This window comes from Lepeophtheirus salmonis, chromosome 5 (assembly GCF_016086655.4).
Source record: "Lepeophtheirus salmonis chromosome 5, UVic_Lsal_1.4, whole genome shotgun sequence".
Taxonomy (NCBI): domain Eukaryota; kingdom Metazoa; phylum Arthropoda; class Copepoda; order Siphonostomatoida; family Caligidae; genus Lepeophtheirus; species Lepeophtheirus salmonis.
In genome coordinates, this window is record NC_052135.2 from 5,542,310 (window position 1) to 5,557,841 (window position 15,532).

Here is a 15,532-nt window from a genome sequence, read left to right on the forward strand (position 1 = left end):
TGGCCCCCTCAGAGTCCAGATCTGAACCCACTAGACTTCCCTATCTAGGCACACGTGGAGACCAAGGCCTGCAAAAAAGAACATAAATGCCTTAAAGGCTGCTGTCAACAAGGCCTGGGCCTCCATGGACGCCGATTACATACAGCAAGTCTGTGGCAGCTTCAGACGTCGCCTGACCAGTGTCATTGAGTCAAATGGTGGCTACATTGATTAAATTTGATCACAAACTATTTTATTATTCTAAAAATGTATGAATAAATTGTTTCTCAAGTCATTCGAAATGTCATTATTGTCCGCGATATGTTCTGAACAAAAATCGGTAAATAATTCTGCACGGCCCGGTACTTAAATTATTAAATATTTATTTCTCTAGGAATCACTTGGGATCGAATGCACATTGAGTTCAAGAGAACAATATCTCCCTAGCACATTGTCACTGAGCTATGTCGATTCCATTGATGTGACTAGCTTTTATATACGAGTGCTGCCATCTTCACGTTGAGATCGAAAACTTTTCAAACCAAACTCGTATGTGTATATAATATATTCCTTTAGTGAACTGATTCAGTAATAACGGGGTTTACTTATATTTCCCAAGGTATAAATATGTAATATCATCGGATTCTATTTCTACTCGCTATTAAAGATTTATCATGACGTCAATTCTAATCCATAAACATCAGTTACCAATTGTATTTACTCCTATCCATCATTAATCATCACTCATCTTAAGTGCTACTCCCAATCACCCACCCATCCTACAGCCCTACACAAAAATTACTAACTAGTGTAGAAACATAAACCGTATGACGTCATTAAATATCCTTCTTCAAAATGGGAATAAAATGTCCGAGAATGAATTTACTGGGAATGAAATTACTAGGAATAAAAAGACACGGGAGGAATTTACGGGGATATGCAACTTCTTCAAATATTCAATGCTACCGTCTCCCTGAATAAAATTGTAATTAGTCCTAGGAGAAAATATGATTTTAGTATCTACTAATAGAATTATTGATTCTCCTAGGAGAGATCATCATCCTAATCAGTTCTAGGACAGATTAAGATCATGATCTCTACTAGGAGAATCAAAGATTCTACTGGATTTCAATTTCTACTTATATATATCCGACGAGGGATCTACAAGAAATTGTAATCTTGTCCTTTTGGAAACGGAGTACGAGTATATAATAACTTATTACTTCGTTTATTTGTCAAAAAGAATAAATTATGAAATAGCCATGACGTATCAGGTGAGAGGAGTAGATCCACAACAAACAACAAAATACAAAGGGTATTTTTGTGTTAGCGAAGTAATGCCGCGCTAAATGTTAAACGAGTTCTTTTTTGTTGCGGTAATTTTGGCACGAAAATTTACGTTACCGGTAATTTTGCTACATTACATATTTTCCCCCTTTTTAAGTTTTATATATTATCAGTTCGAACTTTAATGTTGTATCTCGATCAGATTAATTATATAGCTAGGAGAAGAAGAAAAGGAAAATAATGATGAATTAATAAAAAGAAGGAATAATTAATGAGCTCTAATACTATCTGGCCGGAGAAGCACAAGCTCCAATCACGCCCTCTGTTGTAGTAGAAATCATCATTTTTAATTAGAAATTCGAGTTGGTCAACTCGTATGAACTTTGTACAATTATAAAAATAAAATATTTGTCGAAAAAGCAATTATTATATCAACATCACGTGGTATTTAAGGCAACTCTTCCATTTTGGTATAATATTTGAAATCCCAAAAAGTATGGGTAGTCTAATTGTATACAATTCAAAATCAATGAAGATGCAGGGCTGAATAAAAAATCATTAATCAATAGTTGATTAGTTAATTATATTGATATTATTTTCTTTTTTTTTTTCCTTCTCCATCTTGATAATTAATCTGATCGAGATACAACCGTTAACTTCGAAACTATATTATAAAACATAAAAAGGTCAGAATATGGCAGGTGGCAAAAACTCCTCTAGGTATAATTACAAGCAGCGGAATGTTCGCAGAAAAATTTCATAAAACCAAAATACACATTCTGAGCTATGGGCTATAATCAACTCGCACATCACTAATTATATTACTGTATAGGCTATGCATAAATTAATTTTCATAAAATCTAAAACTGTTTTAAAGTGTCCATACTAACATCAATGTATAAATCATATATGTAGAAACATAGTTATTTAGAAAAAAACACTTTTCGTAGGTAGATATTATCATTACATTATTTGTACTCATGATTTTATTCTCATTATTTTGCAAAGGTCTAGTTGCAAATACTTTTATTGCAATTTAATAAATATTTACTGTCTTTGCACTTTTTTTTTAAATTGTCCTAAAAATAAAGTTGGATTCGAGTAAAACTCTCGAGTTTGAGATTCTGATGATATAAGTCGAGCAAAGTTTGAGTAAGGCAATATTCTTGTGTTTTCTTTCCAGTTTCTAATATCGGGTTCGAGTTTGCAATCAAGAAATAACTCCAAGGGCCACAAAATATTGATTGTGTTCATAAATAAAAGATAACGTTCATAACATGAAAATATTCTGTGGCCATTGTCTTGGGCAGTTAATTTTTTTTTAAACTGTAAGAGTGTGGCGGGCCTTAGAACTAGTTATAACCATTGTTATTGTGGTCCTAATTAATTCAGTCTAGTCTTCAGAACGGTCCTTGGGAATGTCCTTAGAATTTTTACTAGAAATGTCGAGGGTTTATTAAGGAAAATAAGATATATGAGATACGTATCAAAAACATTGCATATTTCTTCCAAAAAAATGTCATGTTTTCATCATAATTCAAAATAAAAGGAACATATATTTTTATTTTTACTTAGTTATATGACTTATTTTATTATATAGTGGAATAATTTATAAAAACGAAAAATATTAGATAACTATAGATTGCTTAAAGGAGCTGTCGTTGCAGCATTTCATGTCAGCTATTGTCCGGCATTTTAAATCAATCAAATTTATTATTATAAGGAAAGAAAACATGAAGTGATCATATAATGCTTAATACTTTTATAATAATACAATCACTTTATATATGACGTACATATGAGTTATGACGTATTATAATTTTGAATGAAGAGATCGTGGAGGCAATTATCATTTATGTTTACTATTATTAACTATTCACCATCCGTAATTGAGTTAAATAATTCAAAGTAATGTCCAAAATTGGTCATAGTTGTGCTGCATTTGGGATTTTCCCAAAATAAAGGGGATTTTGTCTAAGACTTGGTAAAAATAATTTTATTCATTTTAAATTGTAGTTTTATGTATGTGCAACAACTTCTTTTAATTTATTTTTTTGTTTTCTATGTATTTTTGAAATACAAAAATAAATAACATTATGTATGTATTATTCAATTCTCGAATAAGCGTATTTATTCTCAAAACGATACTTTAAGTTCTTGTCTGAAACGTAAATTATTGAACTAAAATATTTCATCTATCATCTGACGAAATTGCATAAGCATGGCATTAACTATCCATGTGATATAAATATTTTAGTTGCTACTGATAACTAATAAGCGATAAATATTAAAAGCTAAAAAGATTCAATTCATAACATAACTTTGCCCCGACAACAGTTGACTCCTAATCCACTACTGCAGAGCCAACAACTTTTACTTCGTCACTCTATATATTCGCTATGGGGGAAACACTCATAATGACGTCAAGAAGAATCAATTTTACCTACTTTTGCGACTCACAAGTTGGATTGGACTGGAAGGGACCGGACGGCGGTCGTAAATAAGGACTGACAAAACCCTAGTTATAATCTGTAGCCTGTAGGTTATACCCCCACTTCTATCCTTTGTTATGAATAATAAGAAGTAAAAAATTTGTAGGTTTGGCGTCATAAGTATCCGTTATTTTCAATAGTTATTTATAAATAGTATTTCGTAGGCAATATTATATGTTTCTTGATATCGGAAATAACGAACTAGATACTTGATTACTAAAGGCTCAAATAAATATTTCGAGTTTGCTTGGTTCGAGTTCAAAGGTATTTTGAGTCTTCAAAAGATATTTTGGATGAGTTTGAGTAATACTCGATTTCAACTCTTACTAAAAATAAGCGCAAACTTTGTATCTACTTCAAAACTAAAATAATGTAATTTTATTAGTTAAGGTATGTATTAAGTGTCGTAGAAAATACGGTTTTGTATTAGGCAGTTGGAATGATTTAAGACATGCTTGCACGCAACAACAACTTACGGGAATAAATCTATACTGATTATAGGTATATGTAGTGGAGAAAATAAGTATTTGATCCCTTACCGATTATTTAAGTTTTCCCACTGACAAAGAAAATAACTACCTATAATTTAAATAGTATGTTTATTTTAACTAGGGGTGTACCGCAAGCTGAGGTTGCTAGGGTATTTTTTAGTCTAATTAAAAAAAACACTTGCGGAATTAAGAGTTTATTTATTACTGTCTCGAATACTCGTTACTGGCCTTAAGACTTTTTCGTCGGTAACAAACTTGTCAATCAAAAACACATATTTTTAAAATAATTATTGAAAACCTATCAAATAAATTATCCGCCCCGTAATGTATATTAAATAAATTAATTAAAAAAATTATTTGAATTGTGGACATAAGTGTAATTCAACAGTTCAAATAATTAACCTTTTAGTAAAGTCGGGTTCTAACAAATATATTTTTAATGACACTAATGCAAATTTATATCAGGATTGTTGATCTATATATGTTCATCAATAAAAAAAATCGTTTAAGAACGATCAACGAATTCAAAAAGTAAACGACAAAAAATACACTTTTAAATTGTTCATCGTTATTTAGAATACATTACCTCATATCCCTCTTTTTTTAATATCTCCTAGAATCCCATGGTGTGTTATTTTTTTTCATGAAGTACTTCGATTTCTCTCGATATATATATTCTCACAGACAAAGATAAGAATTCATGACATTATTTGAGATGTTTTGAAGTACTTTACACGTCTCGATACGCTAATAAATTTTATATTTTACGGACTTGGACGCGTTTGAATAACGAAAAAAGAGGGTGATGAGAAAATATTAATTTCGAAATTACAGGGAACTAATCAAAATTATCTACAGATGGAATTAATAATAGTTACTGGCGATAATTATATAAGACAGTTAGAAACAATTTTGCTCTAATTTTATGTATATATGACTCAAATATGAAAAATTGCAGAAAAATTCTAATAATAGAATGATTGAACACAAGAATTTCAAAGATTTGTGGGTGGAGGATGAGGAATTTCTGTATTTTCCATTATATTTTTCTTTGTATAACTCTTCAGTTCAATAATATAAGTATAGGATGATTTGATAAAAGATACAAACATTATTTATATCCAATAGCAGAATAGAAAGGCATTGTAGGCTAAACTATCGAGAAAAGTCTATAATCATCTTCCACTTGTATTCCAATCACAAAAGAGACTCGTACGTAATAAAAAAATGGCTAATCAGCGGTGAGGCTTATACATAGAGAAAAAATATAGAGAGATGGCAAGAATTTATTATCGGCTACTTGGCTTGGTTAGGCAGACAGGGGAAACACATTCTTATCTTAAAAAATAATGTACAGCTCTAGTAATGTGTGTAATTGTAGATATGTTCTAATCCGAAGGGAAAAATAGAACTTGAACTTGATTTGACTTGAACATATCCTTAATTATTTAAAAAATCCTCTTAATTCTATTTACAGGGATATATAGTTAGGTTTTTCAATTTATGGCTGTTTTGGGGTTATTATTTAATTTAAAAATAATCGGCAGATTGATACCGAAGTAAAATTCAAACTGTTTACAGCGATTCGTTCAGCACTTATAAATTATAGTTAACGTATTTGCTTTAATTTTTTGCTATTAGTTTCAACAATAATATCAGTTTGTTGTTTTGTATACATTGGTTTGAATTATCATTTGACATAGTCATCGTGGTTTTATATTGTTCTATGGCTTCTCAAATAAGAGCACTAAGCCTGGTCTTAGGTTCCATAAATTTCCTAGATACCCAGTTCCATCGAAATTATGATAAACTACCTATATTTGAATTGTATCCCATCCCATAGGAGTTTGAATCAGAAAAACAACATTTTCCTTCTCAGAATACGTTATGGAGACAGATATGTACATTTAGATTTCGAACAAAGAAGGGGAGGAATAATGAATTCGTGAGTTAACTTCATACTGAACAAAAGTACCGAACCAATCCGTATGGATAAGTAACTATTTTGATATCTCAAGATATTTTTTAGGAAATTTTATATAATTTTTTTGTTCAATGAGGACTCAAACAAGTATATTCTTTACATGAATAATTGTTTTCCTTGTGACGACAAAATTATTTGACTTCTATGACTCTAAAAACCCCTGAATATGAGTTCTTTCAAAGTGTTGTATCTCTATTTTTTTAAATTCCCAACTTCGAATAAGATATCAAAAAATCCCTATATTATACGACAAACGTATGCCTTGTCACCTCTCTATATATTTTTCTCTTTGGGATTATAGTGTCCAGGTTATATAATTATCAAAATAGACCATAAATAACAAACTCCACCTTATAAATTGAATTGATATCAATGTGATTGAGATGAGTTATTTCTGTGTTGTATACATCAAGAACACTAACCAATGAAATAGTTTTCTTAGACTAGGAGACGAAGCAGAGATGAAATAAAGAGAAAAATACAAAAAAACTTAAATGAAGGAGCTGTGGATGGAGGAAGAGAACTCTCTTTGTTCCTCCCTGGATCTTTAAGCAGATTATTCTGTCGTTTTATGGAACTATATAGTTCTCATACGTAGAAGTATACGATGATTCCGTAGAAAATCTTGAGGAATTTATCTATTTTTGAGGATAAAGTAAATGATTTCTGGTAGATCTCCACATATAATACAGCAAAAATGAAGCCAACGGCCATGACCGAAGAGGGGAACTTGTGCTACACCACATGAGCATCCTAATAGATCTCGTCAGAGAAAAAACAAACCAACCGAGTCGTATTTCAACTTCTTCAAGAATGAGGTAGAATTCGTCTCACTGGCATGTTGATGGGGTTTTGATTCAGAGTGGGAGTCACAAAATTCCTAAAAGTTGAAGTGTTTTAACTGTATTAACCTTATTCAGATTGTATAATTTTACACCCTTAACAGACAGCATCTGTACAAATGTACCCACATATATTTTGATTGAACTAGGTGTTCTTTTTTCAATGTTAAATGATATTTTTTTCTAAAAAAATATTATTTTTTGATCCGTTTGATTTTCGATAAAGCATGAAGGAAGAAAAATATGGCTTGGATGAAAGCGTTGAACTTGGTACTGCTGTATCTCAAAATCAAATTTTCACTTAGATGCCGAAGGATGAAACTGAATGCCTTAAAAATCCAGTGCCAAAGGTGCAAACAAGATTGCGTAACATTCTTCAACAAAGAGGTGGGCCTGCAGCTAACACCAACTTATTTACAGAAAATAGCTATGTATGTCTGTGATCAGTACAGAGATGAGTGACATCATTTTGAGAGAAAAAAATTGGAAAGGTAGAAGAATTTGTAAAGCTTTTAACAATAGCCTCATCCTAAGATTTTTTAATGATTCTGAACAGTCAACAGTAATACCATTTGAGCCATTTACTAACGTTGAGCTCAATACATTTTTTGGCATTCTTATTGCTGCTGGTGTACATCGAGAGACTCTTGAAGATATGTAGAAAAAAGGTTCTCAACTATGTCTCGTAGCCGCATCAAGATGATGCTCAGAGTTATTAGATTTGACAACGAAAATATATGTGTAGAGGTTGCTCCAACGGATGAAGCTGCATCAACAAGATATCTTTGTCTACTGTTATATAAAAATTTTGAGATATCCTACAATCCACATGAATATATCATTATTGAAGAACAGTTATTTCTAATTCGAGGGTGTAAAAGTTTCACTCAATATATACAATCTAAACCGGCTAGGGATGATAGAAGATTTTCTGCGATTGTGATGCGTCCAACGCTTACCCTCTACATAGCAAACTTTATACTAGAAAACCAGTAGATGGCCCCAAACTGGTGAAATTGTGGGAGATACAGTTTTGGATCATTATATATGTATAAAGGCTCTAGGACCACCGACAATTTATTTAGAAGTATTGAACATCTGAGATATGCCTTTAGTTAGAGCAATAAACAAAAAAGATTCCTATCAAGTAATAGACATTCAAGTAAGGAAAAGAAAGTTTACTTGAACAATTTTGCCCACCATAAAGAGGCAACTTTTTTTTCATAACACCTTAAGATGAACATATCAGTTGTGCTTCTGTCATCTATGTATATAACTAGAAAAGTAGAGACCACGCAATCAAGCAAGCCAGAGATTATCAACCATATATTATAACAAAACCTCAGCAAGATTGGTACAATGCTGAGAGATTACGCTGTAAAACAATGAGCAATGCGTTGGCCTTTGGTATTTTTCTATAATATGATCCACGTCTCTGCCTTAGCGTCGTTTATTATCTACAGACAAAACAACCCAGGGATAATGAAAAAAGTACAATGGAGAAAGTTTCTGAAAGATCTTGCAAAATAGTTGAACATACTCGCAATGAAATCTGGTTTGTAGTAACCGGATCGTTATGAAAAACCATTATCTTCAAGCTGCATTGGAAATGGTCTTAGAGTAGTTTTTTGAGAGCTCTCAGATGTGTTGATAAAAAGTTAGACATACTTTCATATGAAAATGGGTACAAATGTATCATACAGTCCGCCGAAGGTTCAAATTTATTTTTTTGTGTTCTTTTTTCCTCTTTTCTCTCAACTAAAGTATACCTGTAAAAAACGGTTCAAATTCATCCTAATAAGAAACAACATACATTTAATATTATTAAAATACTCTTATTTCAAGTTATTTCATTTATATTTTCATTTTTTTATATCATAATTATTGAATAATCAGGTGTATGATGAAATTTTCGTTTTGGTATAAGTTCTTTTAGATCAGTGGTTCTCAAATGGGAGTACAATTACCCCTTGGAGGTAAACAACAACAGGGGAAAAATGACGTAGTTAGTACTACTAAATACGACATTTGAATCACTAAAGTAACATCATACCTAATTCAAAACCTCTTTCAAACAGACAAGTTGGTTATAGGAGGATTCGCCTAAACATTTTTGACTTGAAAGTGCCTGCCTTGTAAGGGTTTTGCTTAGTAACGTTTTCACCTTCTCCCGTTTTAACCTTGTACTGTCTTGCTTTCCAACGTTTTTGCCTTGAGGCTGTTTTACCTTTTTTTTTTTTTTTTGTATATAAAGGGAATAGTTTTAGAAGTTCGTTAGTGGAATTTTTACAGTTGTATTCCTGCTTTGAGAATCTTGAAAGCAAAAGGTAAACAAATTAGACATTCACAGTTATTCAACCCTTAATACGAAATTTTATAAACATTTAGAAAGAATCACAGAATACTACGGCTACAGTACGTTGCGTAGAATATTTGGTATTCATATGCAGTCCATATTTTCAATCAAAATACCATGAACATAATTAGTAATGTTTACTTACATCAAACTTTTATTCAAGAATTATACATCAAGATATGAAAGTCAAGGATTATAACAATAAATATATTTATTATTATATCTCTGAAAACTTTATTAATGATTGTTGTATTTAGGTAGATATTTTTTTGCGCTAAAGTACACGAATCCAGTATTTATATTTATAATTGTTTCAAATCAATCATAGTTATGTATATATATCATTAGTTAAATAATTATATTTCCCAACAGTATTTGTTATTTTAGTTTATCAAATTGCAATCAACCTACTTTATTAAGTTATCAAAAAGTTCATAATTTAATATATTTTCAAACTAATAGTTTTTTAGGTAGGTATACAAATCTATTTTTGTGGGTTCTACAAAATTATATTTCTGAACATCCTTAAATTATTACCAAAAGTGTTCAATGTTGAGGACACGGTGTTTCATATCACTTTATATGTGCCAATCTTTTTTTTATATCATAATGATTGAATCAGGTGTATGAGGAAATTTTCGTTTTGGTATAAGTCCTTTTATATCAATGGTTCTCAAATGGGAGTACACGTACCCGTTGGAGGTACTTGAGATTTTGAAACAATATTTAACAAGTGGTATAACTCTCAGGGGCGTCCGCAGTAGGTGAGCTGGATTAAGATCAATGTTCTTAATTGATCCCCCCTCAATTAAGAACATTTCGGTTTTTTAATAGACAATTTAATGTTTAATTTTTTTTTTCAAAAAATTAAATATTTGAAATCTTATTAATTTTTTTGTGAATAGCTATGGATTTTTAATTTTTTTTTTAGAATTTTAGAATTCCAATTTTAATCCGAAAAATTAATTTTTTTCTGAACAGCTGTATATTTTGATTTTTTTTCTAAAAAACCTAACATTTTGAGAATAGATATGGATTTTTGAATTTTTATTCTCTAAAAATTTAATTTTTTGAGAATAGCTAAGGATTGTAAATTTTTCCCAAAAAATTTAATTTTCTGAGAATAGCTATGGATTTTTGAAAAAAAAAATCGGAAAAAAATAATATTTTGAAACGTTTGTTCCAAAAATTTAATTTTGGAAACTTTTTTTCCAAAAAATTTTAATTTTTGAATTTTTTTTATTTTGGTAGGGCCCTGATACTATGTTTTTCTTCCATTTGGTAGGATCCAATATCCTCACTGTAAGTGAAAGATGGTTAATTGCCAGAAACAAAAGATTTTTTTCACACATAGAAATGCATATAAGGCATGAAAACACAAAATTGCAAGAAAATTTATTCAAGAGGCAAAGGGAGGGAAGCAAAAGTGAAGGGTTAAAGCGAGAACAGCAAAAACTAGGATTGTGATAAATTAATGAAGTATGTGATTATATTATATTCACAAATTCATGTAGAGACTTTCATGGACGAGGTCCACATTTTGATCTTGATCTATAACTCAGAACTATAGTACAATCCTTGATGTTAGTAGATGTTTCAGTATATTTTTATGGCCTTTTGTTGACGAAACGGTCTGCATATGAATCTAATGTTTTTTCACTACGTACCGTAGCAATAGTACTCCGTGATTCCTTTTAAATGTTTGGAAACCATCGTATTAAAGGTTGTATAATTGCTATTTTATACCTACATTCAAACTACTTCATCGGGGGAAAGGAAAAAAAAAAGATGATTTAGCACTTTTTTGTGAAAACAGTTCATATCTATAGTCATCAAACTAATTATTTATAAGACAATAAGTATTGTTTGGATGGATTTAAAAAAAAATACATCCGGATATATGGATCTGAGTCCACTCGTAGTTCTGTTCATATCTGTTTATGACATTGGGATATCCACGGTGTTCAAGGATCTCATCTCTTTAGAAAATGTTTTTGTCCCTTGCTCGGTGGATGACATCTCATTTAATGGAAGAATCAGTCATTGTGTGGATACCCTTTAACGTTCACATTTGTTTATTCATCATTCATTTGTTCAAATACACATCCGTCGCCCTAGATCTTGTAAATTGTATGGAATAATTGTACACTTCTAGAAGAACTAAAAATATGTTTTATCAAGATCAATAATACCGGAAAGAAATGTCCATTGTGGAACAAAGGTACTTATCATCAATTTTGGCTAACATATACAAATGGAAAGGTTCGATTTTAATAAAATTTTACGAAATAATTCTATATACAGTATCGAATAGAATACTATTTAGGATGTCTGGGAGTACTTAAGAAAATAATTGCAGTTGGTATGACTGACTTATTTGACTAACTACAAGATGATTTCTGGCCTTCTTTCTGTTTTACCCCCATTGTATTATCCGAGATATTTTTTTAAACGTCATTTCATAGCTTTTAATTTTATAAATTCATATATGTGTGGCGATAAGATAAAAGCAAGCTTGGATTTTTTTCATGAAACAGAGAAAAACGCATTATGAGTTTTTTAATTCAATGAAAAACCAAAGAGGATTTTTTAAAGAGTCAAGTACAATATAAAACCATTGAAAAACTGTCTAACGAGTAATAAATCGATATATATTTGTTTCAATTTTTACATGAACATATTATATACAAATTCAGTCAATTTGATTGTGCAGTATTTGAACTTTAAATAGAATTTTGATATCATCAATATAATCAATTTCTGTTGGAGAGACTTTTGTTAACCTGATAATCCTTTACTTTTTTTCGTTATTCTCGCAACCTCAATACTTCTACACTCTTCTTTAAAAATAATTTTCACTTCATGAAGTCTCAGTATCTTTTATTATCAGTGTTACCAAATAACTGATTTTTATCAAGTTCAGTTAACCTTAAAAATGGGAGGCTCCTTAGGGCTCTATCACTTTTTTAAACTAATATAAATTATAGTACTCATATCAACGGATATGTTTATCATACCGTCGCAATATTGAGAAAAATTATCCCATCTTATGTTATATAATTATTCATATATTTATGAATATCCTCAAGTAGTAACTACGTTATTTGCCAAAGATAATGTATAAATCTTGAATTAAATTATATATATTTTATTCTGCACATCCTTTATATACCAAGTAATACCATACTATACTATACCATATAATTAAATATTCAATGTATGTACTGTATATATGTATATCCACACACACACACATATTATAAATGGGTACTAAGAAAAATATATTTCTAAGTTTATACTAAAGATGACAAATCTAAGCATGTTTCTTTTTTCAAAACTATTGAACATTCGGTGCGAGGTAAATTTGTCTTTTTACATTTTGCCTTAGGATATTTTGCCACAAGGATATTTCGGCTTAACATATAAATAAATGAAGTTTATACGTCGTTATTGTTTTTTTCCGTTGAAATTGATGTTCCCTTTGAATTTTTTAAATCAAAATAAGTACATAATATTTATTACTATAAAATACATTAAATGTTTGTTTTCTGTTGGGATAATGGTAGAATTATACTCTTGCCTTATACTATGCTTGTTGTCAGTCCATGAGTTTTTTAGTATGAATATTCCATCATGCTTAATGATAATTACTAACGGAGAAGTGATTAGCAATTCTTTGATTCGAATCCTTGCCCTTTGAATTTTTGTTATTATACTAATTTTATTACCTTTTTTGTGTCTGGTTCGAATTCATTAAGTAGTGAAATTTTGTTGGTATTTGCATTGAAATTTTGGGGCAAAATTCCATCATTTTTCCAACAGAAAACAACCATATAATGCGTTTTATCGTAATACACAATACATATTTGGATTAAAAAATTCCAAGGGAACATCAAATTTAACCAAGATTAACCAAAACGACGTATAAATCTTATTTATTTATATACTAAGGAGAAATATCCTTGAGGCAAAAAACTTGGAAGCAAAATTACCTAGCGCCTGAATATTCATATAGCTGTTGTAACCCACTTCTTCATAAAATAATATTATAATGATATTACATTAAATGTTTATTGTTCTTTTGATTTTGCAAATGAATTTACAATTGCTAGGGAAATGCTGAAGAGTAAACATGAATGAACACAATCAACAGCATGACAAGAGTCAAAGTGGCTATAAGTCGTCACAAGTGCAGCGTGGTCCAGCTCCATTTGCTTCCTTTGAAGATATAAGTGTTGCGTCCTTTGATTTGTCACCAGGGACTGACATTCCACCTACATTGCCAGGTATATTTAGCATGTAGTTATTGAGTAGCTTGCTTATAAATTATTAGATCTAGGCATGGTTTGCTAAATTTTCTTTCTGAAATCCTAAAGTTAGTCTAAAACCCATTAATAAACATTTATTTTTATATTGAAACTTTAATACTACATATTATGCATAATTCTATTTTAAAAATGATAAACACATAACTTAATTTAATTACCTTTTCCTAGGGATTCGAGAAAACGTTCACGCAGATTTTAAAAGACGTGTTGACTCTTTTCGAAGAAGAAACCCTCCAGAGCCCACGTCTCCTCTTGACCAAACGGAGAGACTTATTTTTGTAAGAATACACTTTCTTTCCGATTATGATTGTCATTATTTATATGTTTATTATCATATTAGGGTCAACGTGATCAGTCTGTGACGTTTGGATTCAGAGAAGGTCCTTCCTCTCTGGATTTACGTCGATCTGGAATCGAAGACCTGGATTCTAAAGAAAATACATCTTCTCCCCTCTCTCGGGGAATTTATATTCGTCGCTCACAAAGATCAAAAAATGAACAGTCTTCACCTGCTGCTAAAAAAGCAGCAGTCAATTATAACTTCAAAATGATCGATGCTTCTGCTACGGATCTTAGAGATCCAATTGATCGTAGAGGATCAATCACATCTCGTGAAAGCTTTACACCATCTATAAAAAGTAATTCCCCTATTGGAGGGTCAAGTTTAAGAGCAATAGAAACAAGCTTTTGCGGTCCAAAGCCCATCCATAGTGGACCTAGTTTTGAAACAACACCTGTACAACCAGCAATTTCCTCAATAGCTTCATCTCCTATGAGTAAAACAACCAGTCCAGGGCATCGATCATCTGTAGAAGATAATATTAGTTTAACAGAATCCGAAACAGAAGACAGGAATCTGGTTGAGGAAATTAAGAACCGTACACAATTGCCTCTCACAAAGCAGGACTCCTATGCCAGCGCTATATACTCTAGTGCAATAAAAAGACGAAATATCAAAAAGCAAAGTTCTTATGAAAATGCTGTTGAGTCTGGCTTGCAGCAAAATTTTCGGCGTAATAAGCAAATACTTATGATACGGAAACAACCCTCTTATACACGTGCAATCGGAGGATCATTTGAAGATGAACATAACGAAGAAACTCGTGGAGTTCGTATGAGAAAACAAGAGTCTTATTTAAAAGCAGTTGGTGAACTATCGCCAGAGTCTGAAGGAGGTAATCCAAAAATGGATTTCCAATCTTTTGATGGGTCACCCTATAGGTAAGATATGCATCTACAATACTTTAAGCCACGGGTATACTATTATGCTACTAACACACATTACCAGATACTTATCAAATGTATCACCTGATGCTGTTAAAAACAAAAAAAAGTTTTATAATTAAAGTTATTTTTGTTGTCATTTCGTATATCTGCAAATGATAAAATTTAATTGGTACTCCCAAAAGACCCTCTCACAGCTTTGATAGAACCATTGAACAGTCATTATGAATTTATAATACACTTAAATTCGTTGTGTTTGTTCTTTCATGTGGTCCAGTTCTGTCCACATATTAGTCAACCAATTTATACAGTTCGGTCTTTCAGGATCTCATTCAAATATAATTATTCCTTTTTTTTAAATCAATTCTGTTAGTACTGACAGTCCTAAAAACTGACATTCTTAAAAAACGGTCTCTAAGACCGTTTGAACCGCCTCTAAGACGTGACTAAACAGGATCGAATAAATGAGAACCTACACAATACTAGTTAGGTAATTTTCCCTATAAACTATATTTCCTTGAACAATTTCGCCTTCGGACATTTTGCAGC

At 31.1% G+C, this 15,532-nt stretch overlaps 1 protein-coding gene across 4 annotated transcripts in view; it reads left to right on the forward strand.

The window, feature by feature from the left end:
• LOC121119089 (uncharacterized) overlaps positions 1-15,532 on the forward strand; it is an 86,689-nt gene that overhangs the window by 51,496 nt on the left and 19,661 nt on the right. For 3 of the 4 annotated variants that reach the window (XM_040713707.2, XM_071888135.1, XM_071888134.1), the window contains 3 exons: positions 13,544-13,717; positions 13,928-14,037; positions 14,100-14,980. In XM_040713707.2, coding sequence (XP_040569641.1) covers positions 13,564-13,717; positions 13,928-14,037; positions 14,100-14,980 — 1,145 coding nt within the window. In that variant the 5' untranslated portion in view covers positions 13,544-13,563. The remainder of the gene's footprint in view (positions 1-13,543; positions 13,718-13,927; positions 14,038-14,099; positions 14,981-15,532) is intronic. The other variant, XM_071888136.1, reaches the window with a different exon arrangement.